The sequence below is a fragment of the Ammospiza nelsoni genome, chromosome 23 (assembly GCF_027579445.1).
Source record: "Ammospiza nelsoni isolate bAmmNel1 chromosome 23, bAmmNel1.pri, whole genome shotgun sequence".
Lineage (NCBI taxonomy): Eukaryota > Metazoa > Chordata > Aves > Passeriformes > Passerellidae > Ammospiza > Ammospiza nelsoni.
Window position 1 is genome coordinate 1,858,353 of NC_080655.1, and position 23,420 is coordinate 1,881,772.

Consider the following 23,420-nt stretch of genomic DNA (forward strand, 5'->3'; position numbering starts at 1 on the left):
GCTCTGGGGTCTCCTTCCTCCAGGGCTTTCATTTCCCCAGGGCAAACATTTCCGATGGATGGCTTATCAGCTGTGCCTGCCCCGGGCCAGGGCAGCCAGGGATGCCAGCTCTGCCACCCTGTGTGGGCTGGGGACAGCCACGTGCCCAGGGACGCGGTGACGTGGGGCCAGCCCGTGGCTGTTTGCAGCGGGGTTTGGTCTGACGTGGGTTTTTAGGGCACAGGGGAGTTGGGTTTTGGCAGAGCTACGTGCGCAGGAGAACTGCCTGAACTGCCCTGCCTGCTTCATGTGCTAAAAAAAAAAGACAATAAATACCAGCTCGGTGTCTGTCTCACTCAGAACGGCTTTTTCCTGCTCGTGCCGGTGGAGACAACCTGGGCCTGGAGTGTGGCACGTTCTGGCTGTGCCCCCGTGCCCCATCCTGCAGCCACAGACCCCCGGGCAGGGGACAGAGCTGTGTCCCTGAGCTGGGAGGGTTTGGGTGCTGCCAGGGGCTCCCTTCACCCCCAAAATCTCTGTGCACCCTCATTTATAGGCTCTATCCCTGGCTGCAGCATTGGGCAGGGGGTGGTTCTGGGGCTTGGGTCAGGGATGCTCCCAGGGTATCCCTCAGGGATGCTCCTGGCCCCAGCATGGCCCAGCTCTGGGACTGATGTCATTCCATGGACCTCACACACCTGACAGGTCTCTGTGCTGCAGCTCTGACTCCAGGAGGAGCCAGGTGTCTGTCTGTCCCTGTCCCTGTCCCTGTCCCTGTCCCTGTCCCTGTCTCATCGCATGTGAGGTTTGGAAGGGGTTAACGGTGCCTGAGTTTGCCCCATTCCCCTCCCAAGGCCCGTTCTGATCCGAGCCCGCCCTGGACGCACCTGCCAAGGGTTAACCCGGCCCGGGCTGTTCAAACACCTCGGCTGAGGTAAGCGCCGCTTGTTTGTTCAGGTAAATAAGGAAGGAATCGGATATAATGGGCAAAGGAGGCTCTGCCCGAGCCCTGACACTCGCTGCCGCCGCTGCCTCCGTCCCTGAGCTGCCCGCGGAGCCTCTCGGGGTGCCCGGCTCTGCTCGCTGTGCCCTCCCCGCCGGTGCCCACCGGGGCCGATGCGGCTCAGCTGAGCGGGGCTCGGTGCTGTCACCGGGGCTCGGTGCTGTCACCGGGGCTGGGACCCTCACCCAGGCCATGTCCCCCGCACACACCGTGCCCGCTGCCGCAGGGGCGGCCGTGCCCAGCCTGTGCTGGCACCCATGAGGATTCTGAGCTCGCACACCCTCCAGGTAAGGCGCCTGCGCTGCCGCGACCCCCGGCTCCCCCAGCGCCCACCCAGCCCAGGGTCCTGCTCCTGGCACCAGTCTGGGGTGGGCACGGGGCTGTCCCATGTCACAGTCCCACCCCACAGCTCCTCCAGGGGCCCTCCGGGCTGAGCAGGGACAGGTTGTCTGTCTCTTAGCGTGAGGTTCTTGGCATTTCTTTGCATGGTGTCACCCAAAATGAAAGGGGATTTGCCATTTTTGTGTCTTTGCAACCTCTTCCTGCTCAAGCAGGGAGGGTGGGATGGAGCCAGGACTCCTGGGGCTGGCTGCTCCTGAGCCCACCTGGTGACAGCTGGGACACCCAGGGTGCCACCAGCCCCTGTGCCAGGCAGGGGACAATGAGCTTTGGGGCACCGTGGGACAAACCAGCAGCTGGGACCCTTTATGGAGCATCCTGGGGGGCTGTTGAGGAGCTGCCAGCTCCGGGGTGTCTCTGTGAAGCTGAGCCCCTTGTCCCAGCTGCTTTCCTGCTGGGGTGGTTTTTGAGTCAGCCCTGAAGTCACTTTGGCTGCGGGTTTGGTTTTCGTGGTTCTGCTCGGTTAGTGAAACACAAACACCGTGAGGGTGCCAAATCCCCACAATAGCGGAGCCCTCTGGGGCCGGGAGCACGGGGGGGAAGGTGCTGCTATAAATAGGGGCTCCCTGGCCCCAAATGGGGAACACCAAGCTCTGCTGCTCACCGGGGGCACAGCGAGCACCGGGCTTTGCCAGGGTCACTGGCGGGTGCTGCCTGTCCCTGTCACTGCTGTTTGCCTCCTGTGCTGATGGAGAGGGCAGCCTGACCCAGGGCGTGGGGACCTCTGGGGACACCCGGTCCCCGTGCCAGCAGCCATGCAGGTAATGGCAGGAGGGGCCAGGGCACCTCGGTGGTGTTGGAGCTGAGAGTCCAGGCCCCCAGGATGGGCTGCATCCCCCCAGGGGTACATCAGAGTGAGCCTGGGGCTTGTCCTGGCCCCAGCCCTGTCACCACACAGCCCCTGGGCTGTCACCTCCCCAGCCCCTGCTCTGTCACCTCGCCAGCCCCCCAGGGCTGTCCCCAGTCCCTGCCCTGGCTGTGGGGAGGTTCTGGCCAATCCTCCTTCCTCCGCCCAGAGATAAGGAGGGTGCGTGGCACAGGGTTTGGCAGCAGGACGTGGCACAGCTGTCACTCTGGGGCTTGCATGGGACATGCTGGCAGGATCTCAAGTTGTCAGCAGCCTCTGAGCACCCACCTGGGTGCCTGCTGCAGCCCTGGCTTTGCTCTTTCCCTGCTTCATCCAGGCTGCCCTGGGACAGCTCAGGGTCCCGCACATCCCCAGCTCCTCCTGGGACAGCACAGCCCATCCCTGTCCCCACCTGCGGCTGGAGTGACCCTGGAGCTGGCCCTGCTCCCTCTCCCCCTGCCTGGGAAAGGCTTTCGGAAGTGCCCGGGGGTTTGGGATCCATCCCGGGCTCTGCGGGCAGCGCCCCTCCCGCGCGGGGCCACCCTGCCGGTCCCTCCGCGCTCCGGCACAACCTGTTCCACCGCTGATTGGATTTTAATTAACGGACCCATTGTTCCAGGGGGGGGAGGTGGTGAATTTATTTTTTGGTCTTTTTTTTCCTCTCGCTCTCAAAGGCCCATCCCAGCCTTCCACCCTGAGCCACGGTGGGCTGCACTTGCCAGGAGAGCTGGGGGTGGCACGGGGGTCCTTGTCCCCATCGTTGTCCCCCTCGGCTGTGGGGTCTGTGTGGGGCTGAGCCGTGAGGCAGAACCACCCACAGCCCCGGGCTCGGGCTGGCTCCGTGCCCTGGGAGTGCAGGAGCCCCATCCCAGCCCCAGTTCCCCATCCCAGGCAGAATTCCCTGGAGCAGCAGCCACGGAGCTGCCAAGGCTGATGCAATGACCGGCACAGCCTGGCTCAGCTCGGGCAGGGTTTTGGTGCCATGTGTGCCCCTGCACCTGGGGCTGCCCCTCCAGCTCTCCTTTCCCAGGGAAATGCAAAAAGGGGAAGGGGAAGAGGCGGGAAAAGGGCACCTGAAGCGGCTTCTCAGCGCAAACAGGTCCCACCCAGCCCGGCCGCCTGCGAGCCACAGCGGGAGAAAGTCAAACAGCGGCCCCCGCCCTGGGAGGACAGCGCCCTTGGTGGGGCACAGCTCAGCCTTTTGGGGACACTTCCCCGGGAATTGGGTCCCTCTGCTCCCTGCTGGGAGGGGGAGAGCAGGATGAGGGTGATGATGGGGTTGGGGTTGTCCATCCTGTGGTGTTCCTGAGGGTGGTTCCACAGCCCTGCTCCCCCATGGGTGAGGATGAACCGTGACCTCAGAACATCCCAGAGGCTTTGGGAATGAGGCACCTGTCCCCTCCCAGACACCCCCACGGCCGGCACTGAGCAGCAGCAGGAGCTGCACAAGCTGTTACCAGTTTCCTTTTGTGCTGGGAGCAGCGTGAGGCTGGATTTAGGGCTGATCTCCTAAAGCTCTTCTTTTAATCCCCAGCAAATCAAGGAGAGGTTTGGAAGCAGACACCATCTCTCAGGGAAACTGTTTGGGAATGGTGGGGGCAGCCCCAGACCAGAAGAGGGTTTGGGTTCCCTCTTCTCCCTCCTCCTCCTTGCTGCAGTGCCACCAAAACCACTCAGGGCTGTGGGCTCCAGCTCCTAAACCCACAATGCCTCCCAGGTCCCCATGGGCTGAGGCTGTTTAGGTGTCCCTGGCTCTTCTACTGTTTTTTCTGAGCTCTTTGGGCTATTCCAAGAATGAAGTGATGAGCTTGCCCCAAGTGCAGGCAATGCAGAACTTCAAACCCATATTCCTGGGAGCACTGAACCCTCAGGAGCTGCATTATCTCCCCCCTGAGCATGGGACACAGGGCTGGGTCCCCATTGTCCCTCCTCCACTGACCACCCCGTGCTTGCTGGAGGAACCCTCTGGGATCTTTTCCTCTCATTTCTTTTAAACCTTTTCCCCCCCAGCTGGGGTTTGGAGCACAGGGCACCCCCTTTCCTTGGCCACTGCTCCCTGCTCCCCTTCAGGGCTGCCTGGTGTCCTGAGGGGTTTCAAACTTTGCACACTCCTTTCCCAGTGCCAGCTCCATTGATAAAGCTCCTTTTTCTGCTTTTAAACCACCAATTTGGGATGGTTCTTCTTCTTCTTCTTCTCCTTGTAAAATGCAGTGCTGAAGGTGGAGGAGCTGGGCAGTGCCCTGGCCATGCCCATCAGCAGCTTCTACCTGACAGGGGCCTCCCCTTCCCAAAGCCTCAGGATGGTTTTTGGGGAGGTTTCTCCATGGATGGAGCCATTCCTTGGTGTTACCATGGAAATTCAGCAGGTTCATCCTCTCCTCCATGGCCTCCAGGACTCCCAGGCTGATTTGGGGTAGTTTTTCTTGCTAGAGAGTGAAGGTTATTGCAATTGTCCTGTCTTATAAGGAAAGTTCTCATCTGGGGGTTGATAACAGCGACCAAGGGCCGGGTGCTGGGCTGGGTCCCTCCCAGGGATTTGGGTCTGGGGGCTGCTGTGCCTCAGGTGGAAGCAGCAGAGGATGATTTCCACCCTCAGAAACCTCTCCCTGCAGCTCAAGCATCCATTGTCACCCCAGGGCTGTCCTGGGGGAGTCCCCCCAGTGTCCCACAGTGCCTTCCACCCCTCGGCTCCACCTGGGACTGAGCTGCTGCCAGCCTGGGGTGCAGCCCCCGGGGAAACCCTAAATACCCAGACCCCAAATACCCAGACCCAAAACACCCAGACCCTAAACACCCAGACCCTAAACACCCAAACCCTAAACACCCAAACCCTAAACACCCAGACCCTAAACACCCAGACCCTAAACACCCAGACCCAAAGCAGGGGTCAGATCCCGCTCATCTCCTGAGCTCCTTCTCCCTGCTGCCTGCTGCTGCTGTCCCAACCCGGGGCCAGCCCCCCCAGCCGTGGCTGATCCCCCGCAGGCCGCCGGGCACAGTGGGGCTCTTTGCCGGGTTTTTCCCCTCTAACAGGCTTAGTCCGTCGCTTTGTGCCTGGCTGCGGGGCGGGAAGGCAGCAGCGGTGCCGGGCTCAGCTCTGCCCCTCTCTCATCCCCGGGCAGGTTCGGAGCCGGCGCTGAGCAGAGGGATGGGCAGTGCCAGCCCCGGGCTGCCCGCTCTGCCCCCCGGCCGCCTCTCCTGGCCGGACCCCGCGCTGCTGCCGCCCCCCCGGGACCCCGAACCCCGGCGCTGGGGGTGCCCCGAGAGCCCCAGCCCCCCCGGGACCCCCGAGCAGCCCCTGCCAGCCTTCTGCCTGCACTACTTCGACATGCTCTACCCGGAGGACGCGGCCTGGGCCTCCAAGGGCACCGGGGAGCCGGCCCCGAGCAGCGGGCAGGGCGGGCGGGACGAGGCGAGGAAGGAGCCGGAGCAATGTCCCATCATCGACAGCCAGGGGCTGGGGCTGGGCACCGAGGGGGACCTGCAGGACAGCCTGCACCTGGAGGAGCACTCGCTGGAGCAGGTGCAGAGCATGGTGGTGGGCGAGGTGCTCAAGGACATCGAGACAGCCTGCAAGCTGCTCAACATCGCCGCAGGTGCGTGTCCCCGGGGCAGGGATGGGTGTGCGGTTGTGGGAGCCAAAGCCTCGCTGAGTTTGGGGGGCTGCAGCTGCCTGTGGGGGCCTAGGGGAGTGTGGCTGCCCCACAGGGGAGGAGAGGATGGAGAGGATGGAGAGGATGGAGAGGATGGAGAGGATGGAGAGGAAGGAGAGGATGGAGAGGATGGAGAGGAAGGAGAGGATGGAGAGGATGGAGAGGATGGAGAGGATGGAGAGGATGGTTCCTGGGGGGCTGCAGCTGCCTGTGGGGGTCTAGGGGAGTGTGGCTGCCCCACAGGGGAGGAGGGCTCGGCTCCCTGGCCACACTCACCCCCCTCGGCCCCCAGACCCCATGGACTGGAGCCCCGGCAATGTGCAGAAGTGGATCCTGTGGACGGAGCACCAGTACCGGCTGCCGCAGATCGGGAAGTCCTTCCAGGAGCTGTCGGGAAAGGACCTGTGTGCCATGTCCGAGGAGCAGTTCTGCCAGCGCTCCCCCGCCTGCGGCGACATCCTGCACGCCCACCTCGACATCTGGAAGTCCGGTGGGTGCCGGGAGGGAGCCGGGGAGGGTGGGCGAGGCTGTGCCGCGGGAGGTGCCCCCCTGATGCCCCGCTCCTCCCTTCCAGCCGCCTGGATGAAGGAGAAGGCTGCCCCCGGAGATGTCAGATACTGCGGTGAGTTCTGCTTTGGGCAGGTCCGGGGTGCCTGGGGGTCCCTCCCTGCTTAATTGCAATTACCCGGAGCTATGGGGTCCGGGCGGTTCATTCCCTCTGCCCCAGAGCAGCCCCAGGGCTCTCTGCAAAACCCAGCGAAGGGGATACGGCTCCATCCCCTCCCTGGCCCTGTCCCACGGCCCTGCACCCCTGCGGGCTGCACAGGGACAGCACTGAGCTGCTCTCCCTGCTCCAAGATGGGGAGAGGAAAGCAAATTTTCCATACCCAGAGCCGGGCTGAGTCTGGCTGGGAGCGGGGCTCCCTGATGAGGACTCGAGCAGCTCCCTGGGGTGATGCACGATCCCTTCCCTCCTCTCACCCGTCCCTTCCCGTGGCAGGAGGTGACACCGGCTGGGCCGACAGCGAGGTGGACTCGTCCTGTGCCGGCCAACCCATCCACCTGTGGCAGTTCCTCAAGGAGCTGCTGCTGAAGCCGCACAACTACGGCCGCTTCATCCGCTGGCTCAACAAGGACAAAGGTGGGCAATGCGCTCCAGAGGCCCCGGGGAGGGCGCTGGGGGGCTGAGGCGGGGCAGGAGATGCTGTAACCCCCCGTGCCCCGCTCCCCTGCCAGGCATCTTCAAGATCGAGGACTCGGCGCAGGTGGCGCGGCTGTGGGGCATCCGCAAGAACCGCCCGGCCATGAACTACGACAAGCTGAGCCGCTCCATCCGGCAGTACTACAAGAAAGGGATCATCCGCAAGCCCGACATCTCCCAGCGCCTCGTCTACCAGTTCGTGCACCCGGTGTGAGCGGCGGCAGGAACGGGGAACCTTGGCTGCTCCCTCTGCCCTGGCCACAGAGAGCAGCAGGACCGTGCGAGGCTTCCCCTGCCAGGACCTGCTGGCACCGGACACAGGGACCCCCTCACCTCCAGCAGGCCCTGGTGCGGGGCAAAGACCGTGCAGAGAGCCCTTGTACCCCACGGGAAGGGTGGGCACCGTGCCTGGGCTCGTCCCCTCTCCTCTTCTCCCTCCCCAGTTGTGGCTGTAGGTGGCTTCACCCAGCCATTGTTCAGGGAGGAAAAAGTTTGGGGCATGAGCTGAGACAGTGGCACCCACAGGGACACCCACAGGGACACCCACAGGGACAGGGACATCCACTGCTGCTCATGGTGGGCTCCTGCCCCAATCCCTGTGGGAGCAGCCTGGCACCTGCCAAGGGTGCTGCCTGCCATGGAGCTGTGCCATTGGAACTTTGGGCACCCCTTGGGACAGGTGCATCCCCCCTTTGCCGTTCACTCCAGGACATGCTCAGCTGCTCCTCTTCACAGGGACTTGGGGCTGCAAATGGGAGTTCTGTATCCATGGCCCCATCCTCGTGCATGGGGCCACCAGAGCCCTCCTAAGCCCCCAGGTTCTGTGCCCTGGCTCAAAGCTCTTCCTTTGATTTGGGTTTTACTTGGACTGCCTGATTCTGGAGTTTGGGGAAATGGAGATGGCAGCTTTGCCATTTCCCTCTGGACAATAGATCCAGAGTGTGATCCGTCCGGGCTGGACAGGGGCAGAGAGCTGGGAATTGCTTCACCTGCTCATTGCACCAGAGTCAGAGTTACCTGGCAATGTTGATCTTTTATATTATAGGCTTTTTTTTTTTTATTTGGTTATTTGCTTTTCTGTTTTGGCTGGTGATGAGTTGTGATTTAGGTTCAAATGCCAAGGGTGGCCTGGGCTTCCAGGGATGTTCCATAGGAGCTTAAAAGGAAAAAAACACCTGATTCTTGGTCTCTTGATTTTTTTTTCCTTCAAAAATCTGCCGGTGCCAGCTACTGCCTTTCCTTTCTGTTCTTGCTCCGTGCTGCTCCCATCCTGGCAGGAGGGATGGAGGGCAGTGAGGAGCAGGGGAGGGACAAAAACTGCCGTTGGAAAAGGGAGTGGAAAAACAAAAAAATGGGAGGGAAAAAAAGAAGCAAACTCTTTCTTGTGATTTGCTGTGGGCACCTGACGGCAGACGGTGCGGGGGCACTGTGAGGACGGGCTGGGGGTGCCAGTAGTGCCCCAAATCCTGCGTCCCCCCACCCTGGCAGGGTGAGGGAGGGCAGCAGGTGACATCCCCCTGCTTTCACAGGCTCAGGAGAGCGCTGGGTTCAGGGCTGGGGCTTGGAACAGCCCCAAATGCGCATCACCTTGAGCCCCTCCGTGGGTGTCCCAAGGCTCTGTCCTGCAGTGGCACAGGAGTCCCCAAAGGCAGCGGCTGCTCCCCTTGTCCCCCCAGCAATGCATCCCCATCCTGCTGCACCCAAAACCTTGGGGAGGGGGTGTCACCACCTGGAGGTCCACAACCACCTCAGCCACCCCCCCAGGGGTGGGACAGACGCAGAGCAAAGGAGACCCCAGAGCCAAGGACGCTGACAGAGCTCGGTTATTTTCTCTTGCTGCTTTTTGTTGTTGTATCCACGGAAATACAATCACGATATATATATATATTATATATATACTTCTTAAATTACACAATCAATGTACAAAAACCGGGGTGCATTGCTGAGACAGGTGGTTGGTTGGGTCTTTTCTGACTTTGTGGGTTTTTTTTCCGGTACCTGGCAGGGGCTGGATGGCTCCCGCCCACCGTGCCCAGCACACGGTGCTTCCCCTGCATCCACGAGAACACGGGATCCCTGGGGCCAAAAAATTCACGAACCAACGGAGGGGGCAGGAAAGGAGCAGGAGGAGCGTGCGGGAAGCCCATGGCATTGATGCTGCTAAGGGTGATGGTATGGAAAGAAATGAGAGATGATCTGTAGGGAAGAGCTGGGGATGGCAAACGCGCCCGAGGCAGGGGGTGGGGTGGCGGCAGCAGCCGTGAGAGCTGAGGCGTTGGGGACAGAGCCCAGGGGAGGAGGGGTAGAGCTCGGTGGGGACAAGCAAAGGGCAGAGCCTGCGGCCACTCCCCTGCCTTGGCGTGCCTTGATTTCAGCCGTCTTTGCCGGGCAGCTGCTCTGCCTGGGCTGTATCCTGAGCCCTCCTCCTGGGCTGCAGCTCCTGCAAGGCCGGACGATGCTCATCCCCCGTCCCTGCTCTGCTCCTGCCTCGCTTCAGGAAGGGGAGGATGGGGACCGTCCCCAGCAGTGCCCAAGGCAGTCCTCGCTGTCCCAGGCTGGGCATGAAGCTGCTCCCAGCAGCACCGGGCCCTGGTGGGTCCTTCTCCGGACAGCTCTGGATTTTAGGGCCATCTCACCTGGATCTGGTGTGCGTTGGATTCCTGCCCACCCGAAGGGCGATGCTGCTCCCTGCAGGCAGCACAGACCGGGCATCGGCTCGGGAGCCTCCTCCTGCTCCGGCGTGCTGACAGCCCAGCCGCGAGGAGGAGGAGGAAGCTGAGGAGATGCCAGCAAGCTCCATGGTGGGGCTGGTCCCACCTCACCTGGGCATCTCAAGGATGGTCACGGGGCTGAAGGGGACATTCACCCCCTTCCTCGGGGCGGCAGGATGAACTGGGGAGAGCATGGAAACACCAAAAAAAAACCAAAAAACCAACGGAGTCAGACTCCAATCCCTCTTGGTTTTCTGGGATGAATTTGGTTGGTCCCAGGAGCTTCGGCGCCGTGCGTTTCGGAACAGTTCCAGCCAATCAGAAGGCGGCTCATGATTTCAGTATCTTTAAAAACCAACCAGTCAGGAGCTCTCACTGGTTGGGCTTTAAGATCTTGAGGTATCGGCTTTTCGCTCAGAAAAAAAAAATAATTCAACTAACGTAGACGAACGGACAACGTCATCTTTCGCTTCACGTTATCTTAGAAGAAAGCGACTATGCAAAATACTCTTCGGAGACAACTCTTAAAAAAATAAAAGCTTGGTCGGAAAATATGTCTGAATCTCTAAGGGTGAGGAGTGAAGGACCAGACGGCAGAATGGCTGGTTGGCTGGTGGAGAGATGGAGACAACGGAGGGTGGATTTATCTGCTGACGGTGACGAGGAGCACACCACAAGACTTAAATTGCCTCCACATAGTTGGCGGGGTACAGCCCCAGCTGCCCGTTGTCCAAGCGCCCTTTGCACCACCCCTGCTCGTCTTCCTCACCAAGTTTGGTTAGTTCATCACCTGGAGGGGAAGGTGGAAGAGCTCATTGCAGGTGCTGGAAATTCTCCCACCCCCTTTTTCTCCCTGGGATGGAGCTGCTGGGGGTTTGCAGGACTCGTCCTGGGCACACCAGTTTGTAGGATAGAAAGGCAAGGGGTGACTCATGAGCCCTCACGTGCCCTGCCCTTTCCCATTGCTCCTGTCCCTTCTCCCTTTGGGCTCAGCTTCTGCCTTCCCTTTTCTGATATCTCAACTCTTTGAAGGGCTGGGCCAACTCAGAAATTATGGGAAGGATTTCACCCCCACAGCTCCAGCAGACAAGCCCCATCCTACCTAGCACTGGCAAGGGACCGTACCTGCTTTGAAGCTGAGCTCATCCTGCTCCTGCCCGTCGTAGTCGTACAGAGCCCGCACCCTCACGCCCTTCCCCGCCGACTCCTCGTCGAAGGGGTTGGCGCCGCCGTTGGCCTCGCTGGTGTTGAAGGAGTTGCTGCCCTCATCATCGGACCACTCAGCGCTGTAGGTCTGCCCGCGGTCATGGCTGCTCACGCTGGGAGGGAGAGGAGAGAGAGGGGTGGCTGTCACTGGGGACATCCCGCATCCCCAGTGCTTGTACAGGCACAGGCCGTGTCCCTCACAGGCCGTGCCCCTCATACTCTGTGCCTCTCAGTCTGTGCCCTCACAGGCCATGCCCCTCACAGGCCATGCCATTCACCGACTGTGCCCCTCACCGGCCGTGCCCCTCTCAGTCTGTGCCCCTCACAGGCTGTGCCCCTCATACTCTGTGCCTCTCAGTCTGTGCCCCTCACAGTCTGTGCCCCTCACAGGCCGCGCCCCTCACAAGCCGTGCCACTCACAGGCCGTGCCCCTCACACTCTGTGCCCCTCACACTCTGTGCCCCTCACACTCTGTGCCCCTCACACTCTGTGCCACTCACAGGCTGTGCCCCCCACAGCCTGTGCCCCTCACAGCCTGTGCCCCTCACAGGCTGTGCCTCTCCTCTCCCCTTCACGCTATCTCTCACCTCCCGCGCTCGCCCGCCTGAGCCCCCGTGTCGCCCGCGCCGCTGGCGTTGGTCAGGGCCACCCCCTCGCCCTTCTTCTGCTTCTCCTTCCGCGTTATCGTGTGCGTCAGGTCCGGGTTCCACTCCTGCAAGCAGAGTGACCAAGCCCTGAGTGCCCGGCTGCCCTGCAGGGCTGCCAGCACCCAGGCAGGGCGCCCAGCCTCACCTCAAACTGGGGCCAGTTCATGGGCATGCCGGGGCCGCTGGTGCTGCGGAACCACCGCAGGTCCTCCTGCGCGTCCGACATGCGGATGGTCTGCTCCAGCTCCCGGTACACGTTGGCGTAGCTGTGGGGAGAGACGTGTTTGGGGGGCTGTGGGTCAGGTGGGGCCCTGGGGACAGCGTGGGACAGGGACAGGCCCAGGCTGTGTCACCTGGGGACAGACTGTGGGTCCTCCAAGCCACCAGGGGGTGACAGGCTCCTGCACAGCCTCCTGCCACTCTGGCACCTCTTGGTGACCAGCATGGCCAGAATCTGCTGCCCCTACCTGCTGCTCTCGGCCAGGTTCAGGTGCCTCTTGATGTCCAGCAGCATCTCCTTGAGGAAGTTGAGCCTCTTCTCCTCGAACTGCTGGCACTGCTCGAAAACCTGCTCCATGCTCTCGATGTACTGTGGGGTGCACTTGTTCAGCTCATCCAGCACCTTCTCGTACTTCTCCTGAGTCTGCAAAGACACAGGAGGGACCCTGGTAGTACCTCGAGCACCTCAGAGGCTGTTTCAGGGTGCTGAGAGGTCTGGTTTGGGGGTCACCAGAGCTGGGGAGCCCAGACTGAGCCAGGAGCCTCAGTGGGTGGAATCAGCCCCCAAAAGTGGGGTAAATCCCTGCCCAGCTCACACTCCCCTGAGCACTGCCTGCAAGTCCTTATCCTCCAGGGACACAGGGATGGGAAAATGGGAACTGATGGTGGAGAAAGCAATGTGGTGGCCATCTCCACTGGTTTCCCTTGCCCAATGCCCCGTGCATCCAGCACAGGGCAGTGCTTCACACCTTTTGCACGTCTTGCTTGCACTTTTCCACTTTGTCTTGGAGCTTCTTCTGCTGCTCAGGAGTGTTGGACTGATCCGCCTTGCTGTTGGCTTCACGGGTCATGGCCAGCTTCTCCTCCTTGCACGCCAGGTGATAGGCTTTCTTGGCTGTCTCCAGCTGTGGGGAGGACACAGAAGGGACATCAGAGCAGCAGTCACAGCCCCCTGCCAACCCCTCTGCCTGTGGGGAGGTCCCACGTGTCTCTCCCAGCCTGGACTGGGGACACAGAGTTGGACCTGGGGACACAGGGTTTCCCCAGGACACTCTGTGCTTCTCTCACCTCCTTGAGCTTCTTGGCCCAGGGCTTCTGGGCTTTCCGGAAGCCATCCTCAGCCTCCTTGGCCTCCTTGAAGCCCCCCATGATCTGCTTGTGGTAGGCGTCCTTCTGCCAGTTCTTGACCTTCTCGAAGTCGTCGTTCAGGAGGCTGTTCTTCACCTCCTGGTGCAGCTCGCTCACCTTGTCCGCCTCCGTCATGATCGCGGCCCACGCCTTCTCCAGGCTGCCATACTGGGGACCTGCGGGCCAAGGGGACACCTGGGGGTCACCCCACTGCCCTCACCCCCTCCTTTTCTGCCAGGGGAAGCTGTGATTGCACACCCAGGTGTCCTGGGGAAAGCCTCCTGTGGGGAAGCCATGGTACCTTTCTCGATGAGCTGCCTCCACCTCTTGGACCAGTCGGTGAGCTGCTGGGCGTAGGACTTCTCGATCTTGGCCCGCTCGTGCACGCAGTTCATGAGGTCATTGCAGAGCCGGTGCCCATCGTCGATCCGCTTCACCGTGCGCTTGTAGTTCCCCACCTGGCATGGCCACGGGGACAGGCAGCTGTGGGGGCTGCGGCCACCCCACCTGGCTCAGCCCCAGCTGCCCTGGGGGGGCTACAGGGGAAGCACCAATTGGCAGTTTGGGGGTGCAAGGATGGAGCTTTGGGTTGGAGCTGCTCAAATCCAGCTCCCTCCAGCCCCTCTGTCACTCAGGGACAGCCAAGATTGAGAGCTTGGGCAGAGCCACCACAGCAGGGATGCTCTCAGGCAGAGGAGGGAGGTCAGCCCCCAGCCCAGGGGACACCGTGGGGTGCAGTGACAGTGGCGGTGGGGTCTGTGGGAGGAGAGGATGGCCCGGACTCACTCACCTCCCAGAAGCTGTCGGTTGTCTCCTCGGCGGCCGATGCCGACTCGTCATAGGAACCCGACATGGCTCCCGCAGGCGCTGGGGCTTTCCTGGGCAAACACCAGCCTCATGCACTGAGGGGACAGGAGAGGGGAGTCACAGGAGGTGCAGGGGACCCCCATTCCTCCTGCCAACAGCTCTGTGGGACAAGCATCCGGATACAGGGGACAGTGCCCACTCCAGCTCTGGACCTACAGGCTCTTCCAGTGCCCACCACCCACTTGGTGCCATCCAAACACCCTCGGAGCCAGCGGTGGTGGGAGGGAATCATGGGGAGCAGCACAGTGGGCACTCACTGGGCAGAGCCTGGCTCAGCACTGGGAGGTGCTAGGCAAGGGGCCATGGCAGAGTCAGGGGATGCGCCGCCCAAGAAATTCTCGTCCTGCTATTCCACCCTAATCCGTCCTGATCTTCAGAAAAATGGCATCCCCAGAGCGCCACGTGGCCCCGCAGCGTGGCTTAACCCCTGAGAGCTGGGAGGGGGTCGGTGGCTGGGGGTGGCACTGCATGGGGACAGAGCAGGGACTGTGGTGGCCGTTTCCTAAGTGTTCTCCTCATCATCCCCATCCTGACCTGGATTTGGACAGTGTTTCCACAGGAAAGCACTGGGCCTATCCTGCATGGCATCTGCCACCAGAATGGGGACAAGATGGCCATGGACAGCTCAAATTTCCTCCTGCTCTGTCCCTAAAAGGGCTGAGAGGGATGTGGCCGTGAACATCACACACCATCCCTTCCTTGGGGAGGCGGGATGGGCTGAGGAAGGCCTGTGCTCTGCCCTGTGGTGGGGTGGCAGGGCACAGCTGGAAGCACAGGGTCCCGTGGGGAGCACCGGTGAGTGCCCACGCTCTCCAGCTGTGCGCACAGCTGGCCCTGAGGTGTCCCCAGGCCGGGGCAGGGCACGGCCCCAGGAGGACGGGGACCTGAAACAGTTACTGGAGCACAGCGCAGGGCTCGCTGTGCTGGAAGTAACAGGGCCCGGCAGGGATTTAGTGATATAACCAGGGAGGCACCAATCCCCTCCACCCTCCCCAGACGGTTAAAAATAAACGCGTGACTGTCCCTCGCTCCGCCGCCGAGACGCAGATGGGTGGGGGACAGCAGGGTCCCCCCGCAGCTGGCAGCACGCAGCGCCCGCGCCTGCCTGGCACCCACGGCACCGCCACCGCCACTGCCTGGCACCCACAGCGCTGCCACTGCCACTGCCTGGCACCCACAGCGCTGCCACCACTCCTCTTAGCACCCACAGCACGGCCACCACCATTGCCTGGCACCCACGGCACCACCACTGCCTGGCACCCACAGCACTGCCACCGCTCCTCCCAGCACCCATAGCACGGCCACTGTCCCTGCCTGGCACCCACAGGAGCACTGTGCCTGGCACCCACGGCAGCACCACCGCCACTGCCTGGCACCCAGAGCGCCAACACTACTGCTGCCTGGCACCCACAGCGCTGCCACCGCCGTCCCCACCCCAGCAGGCTGCCCCGGTGCACCTGCAGTGGTGACAGAGCACCTGGTGGCACAGCCCCAAGGGAGCCTGCAGGTGCTGCGTGCACCATCCCCCCTGAAAGCTGCAGGCACAGGGTGTTGTGCCCTGGGTTTTGCTGCATGGCATGGCATGGCAAGGGCACCCTCAGGGTGACAGCTCCAGCGTGCCAGGGCTGGGATGGGGACGGCAGAGAGGGAGCACACCCATGGCTGGGTGTACCCCTGGACCCACGGGCACAGTGCCAGCCCCTGCTGCCCCAGCGAGCCACTCATGCCAGGGGGCACTGCAGACATGGCTGCTGCAGCTCCCTCTCCGAGCCACTACCTGGTCCGAGCCGCAGCCTGGGGGTTATTTTTGGCTCTGCATCACTTCCCAGCCAACGCTGCTGCCTCGGTGCCACGCTCCCGCCTGTGCCCCACGCACGACCATCCTTGCACGTGAGAGTGCCCACCGTGCCAGGCCGCCTCGGCCGCCTGTGCCACATGTGCCAGCCCCTTGCCAGCCCTGCCAGCCCCCGGCCCTGCCAGCACAGCCCATCACCTCGCATCAGGGCGGCCGGCGGTGATGCCTGGCGCCTGCAGAGCCGGCAGCCGAGCTGCGGCGTGGAGAGCTGCCAGCCCCAGCCAGGCGCTGCTGCTTGGGTACCCCGGGCCTGGGGGGCTCTGCTGCAGCCCCTCGCCTCCACGGAGCTGCCAGGGAGAAGCCACAGAGCGTTTGGCATCAAGTGACAGCGGAGTTTGTCCCAGCTCCTGCTCCACGTGCCCTTGGGCTGCTGCTCCTGCAGAAGCGGCCCCGCTGCGTCTCTGCTGTCAGCACACTCAGTGCTGGGCACTGACACAGCTCTCCTCACCCTCCAGGCAGCTCCTGCTGCTGCAGGGGGGTCTCTGCCCTCTGTGGGGGCCGGGCTGTGGCCGTGGCCCTGCACAGGCTGGAGGCTGCTGCAATGCAGAGGCTGGTGCTGCTGACACCGCGGGCACGGCATGGGCAGCTGCCCGCACCCCCATGGCAGAGCCCTGGCTGGCAGAGCCCTGTCCCCAGCGAGGTGGGACAGACCAGTCCTGCTGTCCCCTGTCCCCAGGTCGCTCTCTCCAGGTGTGTTTGTTGTCCCAGACCCAGCATCTCTCCTGCAGCCAAGATCAGGGCATGGGGATGTCACACTCCTGCCCCTGGGCACCTTGGCTGAGCCTGGTGGGGACCAAGGGCAGGAATGGCTGCAGAGCCTCTGGGCCAGGTTCCTCTGCTGCCAAGAGCATCCAGGGCGGGGGGGAAGCCACACTGGGAGCTGCACTGCTCTGTGGGAACCCAAGCAAGTGGGCTGGGCCTCAGGCTTTTGGCCACAGGAAAGGTCATTTGCTCTCCCTTAGCACGGGGCTGCTTGAGGGTCCATTTTGGGGTGCAGAGCCACTGCCACCATGACGCACCACTGTGGCCATTGGTGGCAAAGACAAATGGATTCAGCCAAGGAGGTCCAGAGGAGCCTGGCAGCAGCATCTCCCATCGTGGGAGATGCTGGTGCTGCTGTGCTGCATCCACCGTGGGTACCAGTGCCCATGTTCTGCTCTCACTGCGGCCACACACAGGGGTTGAGGTGGCAGCACATGGAGGGTGAAGTGGCCACCTTTGGGGGCTGAAGTGGCCAAGGCAGGTCCCAGGGAGAACCCGTGACACTGACGTGTGTCACAAGAGGCTTTGCAGCTGCAGGAGCTGTGCCTGGTTTGCTGCTCAGTGTGACCCAGCTGAGAGGCTGTGGGATTCCCACCCCAGGGCTGGTCTGCGTGTCCCATGGGGCTCCTGGGGCTGGCAGGGGTCAGAGCTCAGGGGGCCAGGGGGTGTGCAGAGGTTTGTCTGTGGTGTGCTGAAGCGTGGCCCCCTCCAGAGCCCACGGGGACCCTGTGAGGAAAGGGTTAAGTGGGTGCTGCTGATTCACGCTGGCAGCTCCGCATCAGCAGTGCCCAGGGCTCAGGGCTGAGCAGCCTCAGCACCCATCCTGCCCCCTCGTCATCAGACCAAGCCCAGTGCCAGGCAGGTCGTGAGCCTGGGCCCTTCCAGGGTGCTGTCTCCACGGGAGCAGGCTGGTGTAGGGTCCCTCCTGCATTCCCTGGCAAAGCCCCTTTGGCCGCAACATGAGCAGGGCTGGACCCTTGGGCAAAGAGCCAAACCCAGAACAGTGGGTGATTCCCCACGGGATTTCAGCCAGAGCAGCACCATGAGGCTGCCCAGGACCCAGCAGGGCATGAGGCGGCTGCAAGGGCAGCAGGACCATGGAGGAGACACGTTGGTAATGCTGGGAAACTCCTGGGAGCCACTTTTCCAAGGAAGCCTGGGTGGGATGTGCCTATGGCAGCCTCCTTGCTTCCATCAGGGTCATCTGCACTGATGGGGGATCTGAGGCCTGGGGACCTGCTGGACCCTGCAGGGTCAGGGCTTGTGGGCTCCCCCAAACCAGAGAGGAGGTTCAGCGACCCAGGAGCAGCAGCAGGAGCCTCGTGTCCTGTGCACAGACGGGAGCCTGCCGGGGGCCAGGTGCTGCCAGGTTGCAGTAGCCAAGGGAGATGCGTTTGCTCCAAGCCCTGGCAGGGATCGTCTTCACAGCTCACGTGAGCTCTGCAGAGAGCTTCCCCTTCCCCCTGAGCTCCCAAAACCCCCCTGCTCAGGGCACCCATTAATCTTCCAGGGATTTTAGGAGCCTCGTGCAAAAATTTTGGGAAGCTTGCTTGGCGTTTGCAGATAACGCAAGTGTCTCTCCAGGGGAGGCTGCAGCCCAGCTCAGGGACAGAGGATGTGCCGGGAATGCGGATGGGGAGCGTGGATGGGGATCCCTGGAGGGGCAGCAGCAGCAGGATTGCCGACACCCTGCATGTGCTCAGGCCTGGGGAAGGGACAGGGGGCTCAGCCTCAGCTGGGGGCTGCTCTGGCTGCCCAGCTCTACAGCTCTGCCTCATCCTGCCGTGGTAAACAAGGCTGCTCGGACAGCGAGCAGGGATTTGTGCAGTCCCGGGAGCCGGCTTCAGGCAGAAATCCAAAGATGAGGTTTGCAATTAAAGGCAGAAGTGGCAAACGGGGATGGTGGAGGATACGGCGGTGCCATCCCCCCGCAGCAGGGAGGGGACACGGAGCGTCACGCGCTGCCACGGGGGTCCTGTCCCCTGAGCCTCGGGGGATGGACCCGGGGCTGGCGGCGACAGGAGGCAAACGGGACTGCTGGGAGCAGGGGAGGTGGAGGGACAGTGGAATTTCAGCTGTCTGTGGTGGGGAAGCTGACCTGGAGCCAGAGGGGATGGGAGAGTGGGGAGATGGGGGGGCAGCAAGGGAGAAGCTGGGGGGAAAAGCTGAAAGGAGGGGGGTCAGTGATGGGTAAGGTGTTTGTTTATTTGGGCAGGGGGGCAGCAATGACAGGGACAGCACAAGTTCACCCCGTTATTTGCAGATGGGGAAACTGAGGCACAAGCCCGGGAGTGCGGCAGCATTGCAGAGGGGGTGTCCCTGTCCCCAGCACCCCACTGGACACACGGAGGGGGTGAAGGTCATATCCCCCCCCCAACCTCCCTGGCTTGCAGAAGGGATCAGGGGACGCTGTGTGCTGCCGGGGGCTGCAAAGCCATGCTTTACTGCCCGGACCTTGCACAGCAAGCCCCCCGCCATCCCCCCATCCCCGCAAGGGACCCGGGCATCCCTCACCCCATCCCGGCGAGGGACCCGGGCATCCCGCACCCACCCCCGCAAGGGACCGGGAGTCCCTCTCCTCGCCGCCGCAGTCACCCGGCTGTCCCCGCGGGGGCCGCGCTCACCTGCCGGGGGCCGGGGGGGCCGGGGGCCCGAGGCCGGGGCCGGGGCTCCGCTCGCTCCGCTCCGCTCGCTCCGCTCCCGCCGGGCAGCGGCGGCGCGCACGGCCGCGGGCACGCGCCTGCCCGAGCCGCCCGTTGCCATGGCAACCGGGATGGAGCCGCTGCTGCGAAAATCATCGGGGGGGGAACGGACCCCCCCCATCCCCGCGTCCGCGCCCACCCCGAGTTCCGCACTGCCGCCAGCCCCCGCAGGACCCCCGGCCCCAGACCCCCGCCCAGGGCACCCGCCGGGGCCGCCCCACTGCGGGGCCGCGGCCCGGGGGCACAGCCCCCACGGCAGAGCCATGGCGGGGTCGGGCCCCGGGCTCCGTTAGGGCCTAATCGGACTCGTTTTCCCCGGGCCATGAGGCGGGGGGGGGCTCTTTGGGGACCCCCCCCGGGGTTCCTGTCCTGCTACCCCGGGGGTCGCTGTCCCTCCTGCACGGGACGGGACAGAGCCATGCCCTCCCTCCGCTGCTGCCCCGGCCTCTCTGTCACCCCCGCGGATGCAGGGGGGTTTTGGGGCTGAGCCACAGTTTTTGCGGGAACAAACACCCCAAAACGCCTTCGGAGAGGCAGCCGGTGCCGCCTCCTTGCCAAATGTGCCAGCTGGGAACAGGCTGGCAAGGGAATCGGGAACAGTCTTTTCCCCCCGGCAGGGCTGGGGATGGGGGTGAGGGTGCTGCACACCCCAAGGCTCCTTGGAGGGGAGCAGGGCAGCTCCCCCTCACTGCCATCTGCCCATCTGCCTCCTCGCAAGCCCCGGGGCTCATGCTCGGGGTCACCGGGCTCGTGACAGGATGGGATTCCCGGGGGCAGAGGGGGCTGGAAGCGTCGGGAGGCAGGCAGGATGCGGGTGGGGGTGATGACAGGCTCCCCGACACTGCGCCTGCATCCCCCCGCGAGCGGGGGATGTCAGGGAAATTAAAAGCCAGCAGGAGACGAGAGCGTCCAGGCGAGTAACCGAAGCCGCTGCAGAAGCCGCAGTAATGAGGCTGCCGGGGCCGCTGCCGCCGGGATCGGGTTGCCCGGAGAATGCGACCCGGTCCCGGGGGGCTCTGCCGGCCTCCGACGCCGGCTCAGCTTTCCCCTGACGAGCGCCTCGGACTGCCTAATGAAGCTCGGTGGGGCTCTCCAGCCCGCCTGCCTTCCGGCTCCCGTGCCACCCGAGCCAGCACAGCTCATGGCCCACAGAGTGTCCCCAGGAAGGCTTCACACCCTGAGACCCCGGGGGTTCAATGTCCCCGGCCCCAAACAGGAGTAGGATGGATGGTGGTTCCTTCAGGAGCAGGGGATCTTTGCCTGCTGGTGTTTCAGGGTGAGGAACCAGAGGGTGCTGAATGTCTCTGCTCATGGTCCTTTCAAGCTGTGAGTTGGCAGTTCTCAGCACAGGGTCACCACTGGGATGTCCCAGCTGCTGCCTTCCCTGAGGGGAAAATGTCCTTGGCATTAAACATGAGGTGACAAACGCTCTCCAGGATGGTGGCAGGGGGACCTCAATGACTTGGGGAGGTTCCCCAGTGCAAAGAGCCATTGCCACCAGCTCTGTGGGCTGTGCAGGTGGCACCAGCTCCGGTCTCCTTCCCTGCAGCTTGGGCTGTTCCACGCAGGGAGCAGGTGGGAGCTCTGCCTCCTCAGTTCCTTCACCAAAAACTCGGTCACGACAAACTTTTCCCCGGCTCTCACCATCCCACCGTTTACTGTTTGCAGTGGTAAGTCACTTCTCCTCCTCTAAATGAGTTTCCTTGTGGGAAGCAGCAGACGGTATTGGCAGGAAATAAGCCCTGATTTATGGGGCCACTTGCCTCTCTGGAATTACAGCTCCGTGAGCGCAAGCGGAGGAGTCAGAGCACATGAGCCCACACCGTGATCCCGGCGAGGCAGAGCGGGCAGGAATGAAGAGATGCCACCAGGGATCAGCCGCCTGCCCATCAGCCTGGCAGGAGTGCCGGCCCTCGCACGAACGGGGGGGTTTGAGCACAGCCAGCCCCAGCAAGGCGGGGAAACGCGTTCCCTAAACCCCGACAGATCCCCGAGTTATGGGGCTCGCTGTTTATGGGAGAGCCCACGGGCCGTCCAGGGAAGGCTGGTGTGGATGGGGGCAGAGGGCATGGAGGATCCCGAGCCCATTCCTGCCCTCCAGAGCCTCTTCCCAGGGCAGGGCAGAGCAGCAGCTGCGGTTTGGGGCCGGATGGGGCCGGTGCCCCACGCTCGCCCCATGCCCGGGCTGCGCCGCCGCTGCGGATGCGCCGCCGGTCCCAGGAGCCCTCCGGGGAGCTGGGAGAATGCAAGCGCTACTTTGCATCTCTAATTAGCCGCGGAGGATAATTGGCGGCTCTGCGGCAGACAGGCAGCCATTGTGGAGGGCCCCGCGCGGGGCAGGTGCTCCCAGAAACCCAAATCCCACCGAAACAATTCCCTTCTTGTCTGACTGCGGCCGGGGCGTCCTCCGAGCCCTTCCGGGGAAGGGGCTGGGGCAGGCACATAAAGGCTCCATTTTTCCTGGGAAGCAGCGTGGGGTTTGCTGCGGGCAGCTGCCCAGGAGCCCGCACATTCCCCCGGGGCACAGCGCTGCTGGGGCTCGCTGCCCCCGGCCCCGCCTGCTGTGCCACGCTGGGGACAGACGGACACTGCCCGGCCGCCGCTGCGAGCTGCGGGCTGGATGCGGCCTCTCCTCCTCCTCCTCCTCCTCCAGGAGCATCCGCGGGAGCTCAGCAGGCCCGGAGTTTGCCTTCGAGGCGTTGCACAAACTCCGGCCAGGTTGGCACCCCCGGGACAAAGTCTGTGCCCGGGCAGAGCCGTGCCAGGCTCCATCCCCGTGCCCGGGCAGGGAGCAGCACGGCTGGCACGGGGCATTCCCAGCGAGGGGATCCCACACAGAGCCCAGCCCAGGCTCCGGGCTCAGGACGTGGCCCCGGTCGGGGCTGACACGCTTTGCTGATGTCCCTTCCCTTGTGCACGTCACTGTCGGTCCCTGCCGGTGCCTGGGCTCATTTCCCTCAATCCTCGTACGGTTTAACCCCGCTCCCGTCCTGCCGCAGCCCCTCCGGCGGCCGCACACCACGGGAGGAGGAAGAGGAGGGAGAGGAGGGAGAGAAAGCGGCCAGGGGGGCACAAACCAGGGCGGACCCCGGGCAGGGCAGCACCTCCAGCTCCGGCCGAGCCGCTGCCGGGTGAATTCATCTGTGCTCCTGCAAAGGGAGCGCAAAACCCCAGGAGGGGAAAGGACCCCGGGGGTTTTGGAGTCAGGGAGCCGCAGTGCCTGATCTCTGCTTGGCTTAGGGCTGGGTTTGCCCGGGGAAGGCGACGCGGGGGCCGGGGGATGCGGGAGCAGCCGGGGAGGCTGCCGGGAGAGCTCTAATCCGTTTAGCAAAGCACTCGCTTTGCCATTTCCGAGGCGGGAGGTGCAGGAGCTGCGAGCTGCTGCAGCACAGGCACGGACAGCGACAGCGACAGCGCCCGCAGCGTGTCCGGGCAGCAGGGACAGCTCCTGCCCCGCGGGACGGGCCGGGCCGATGCCGCAATTGTCGCAGCATCCTTGGGGTCACCCCGCGGAGCTTCGCCCCAGCTCCGTCCACGGTGGCCCCGAAAGGAAGAACGGAGGGGGTGACACGGCAGCAAAGCCCCGGGATGGCACCGGGCGGCTCACGGCGCATCCCTCGATCCCTCCCGTTCCCCGCCCGGCACGGTCCGGCACGAGTTGGGAATCACTTAAACCGGGTCGGGCGCGGAGCCGGCTCAAACAGCGGCGGGGACAGCGCTGTGACAGCGCCCCGGTGCCCGGGACACCCCTGCGCCCCCCGGGACGCCCCTGTAACCCCCGGGACAGCCCCGCGCCCCCCGCCCGCCCCGCCGGCCGTACCTCGGGGCCGCGGGGACAGCGGCGGAGCCTCTCCCGGGGCCGGCGCTGCGCATCGCGGGCAGGTCGCGGCAGATGGGGCGGAGGGAGGGGGTAAAGATCAGCTCGGAGATTAGGGCGGCATTTTTAGCCGACCAATCCCCGGCCCGGCGCGGCGGCTCCTCGGCCGTGCAAGGTGACAGCGCTCCCGCCGCGGGGACGGCGATGGGCACCGGGGCACCGGGGGTCCCCCCGCCCCTCCTGCTGCCCCCGGCCCTGCTCCGGGGTGCCCGGTGCCCGCCGCGTTCATTCAGGACGTGTCCCCCTCCCCCGGAGCCGCTCCGTTCGCTCCCGGGGGTTCGAACCCCCAAACCGGGCGGGACAGAACGGACGGAGGGGACACGGCTGCAGAGAAACCCCTCGGGAACGAGAGCAACCGCGGCTC

At 63.8% G+C, this 23,420-nt stretch overlaps 2 protein-coding genes across 4 annotated transcripts; one reads left to right on the plus strand and one right to left on the minus strand.

Annotated features, from left to right (window-relative positions):
- The first annotated feature begins 1,092 nt into the window (after positions 1-1,092).
- Positions 1,093-8,261, plus strand: SPDEF (SAM pointed domain containing ETS transcription factor). Its single transcript, XM_059488012.1, has 6 exons — positions 1,093-1,269; positions 5,351-5,824; positions 6,174-6,371; positions 6,456-6,503; positions 6,882-7,022; positions 7,118-8,261. The coding sequence occupies exons 2-6, from the start codon at positions 5,377-5,379 to the stop codon at positions 7,294-7,296; spliced, it is 1,014 nt and encodes a 337-aa protein (XP_059343995.1). The 5' UTR covers positions 1,093-1,269; positions 5,351-5,376; the 3' UTR covers positions 7,297-8,261.
- A 626-nt stretch (positions 8,262-8,887) lies between these two features.
- On the minus strand, positions 8,888-23,033 carry PACSIN1 (protein kinase C and casein kinase substrate in neurons 1). Of its 3 annotated transcripts, XR_009419920.1 has the most exons (11): positions 23,000-23,033; positions 13,784-13,895; positions 13,295-13,451; positions 12,934-13,169; positions 12,615-12,770; positions 12,114-12,289; positions 11,792-11,912; positions 11,587-11,711; positions 10,919-11,112; positions 9,905-10,583; positions 8,888-9,770 (listed from the first exon to the last, which is right to left on the minus strand). XR_009419920.1 is itself a non-coding variant. In XM_059488010.1 (10 exons), exons 2-10 carry the CDS (start codon positions 13,844-13,846, stop codon positions 10,474-10,476), a joined length of 1,338 nt encoding a protein of 445 aa, XP_059343993.1. In that variant the 5' UTR covers positions 13,847-13,895; positions 23,000-23,033; the 3' UTR covers positions 8,888-10,473. The 3 variants fall into 3 exon arrangements, 2 of the variants coding, with proteins under 2 accessions (XP_059343993.1, XP_059343994.1); XM_059488010.1 differs by having other exon boundaries at positions 8,888-10,583; XM_059488011.1 differs by lacking the exon at positions 23,000-23,033 and adding an exon at positions 19,102-19,186 and having other exon boundaries at positions 8,888-10,583.
- Positions 23,034-23,420: the final 387 nt, after the last annotated feature.

Coding starts and splice junctions, on each gene's coding strand:
- SPDEF (XM_059488012.1), top strand. CDS start 5,377: ATGGGCAGTGCCAGCCCCGGGCTGCCCGCTCTGCCCCCCGGCCGCCTC. Junction 6,372..6,455: donor CCTCGACATCTGGAAGTCCG/GTGGGTGCCGGG, acceptor CCTCCCTTCCAG/CCGCCTGGATGAAGGAGAAG. Junction 6,504..6,881: donor CGGAGATGTCAGATACTGCG/GTGAGTTCTGCT, acceptor TTCCCGTGGCAG/GAGGTGACACCGGCTGGGCC.
- PACSIN1 (XM_059488010.1), bottom strand. CDS start 13,846: ATGTCGGGTTCCTATGACGAGTCGGCATCGGCCGCCGAGGAGACAACC. Junction 13,452..13,783: donor CAACCGACAGCTTCTGGGAG/GTGAGTGAGTCC, acceptor TGGCCATGCCAG/GTGGGGAACTACAAGCGCAC. Junction 12,771..12,933: donor GGGCCAAGAAGCTCAAGGAG/GTGAGAGAAGCA, acceptor TCCTCCCCACAG/CTGGAGACAGCCAAGAAAGC.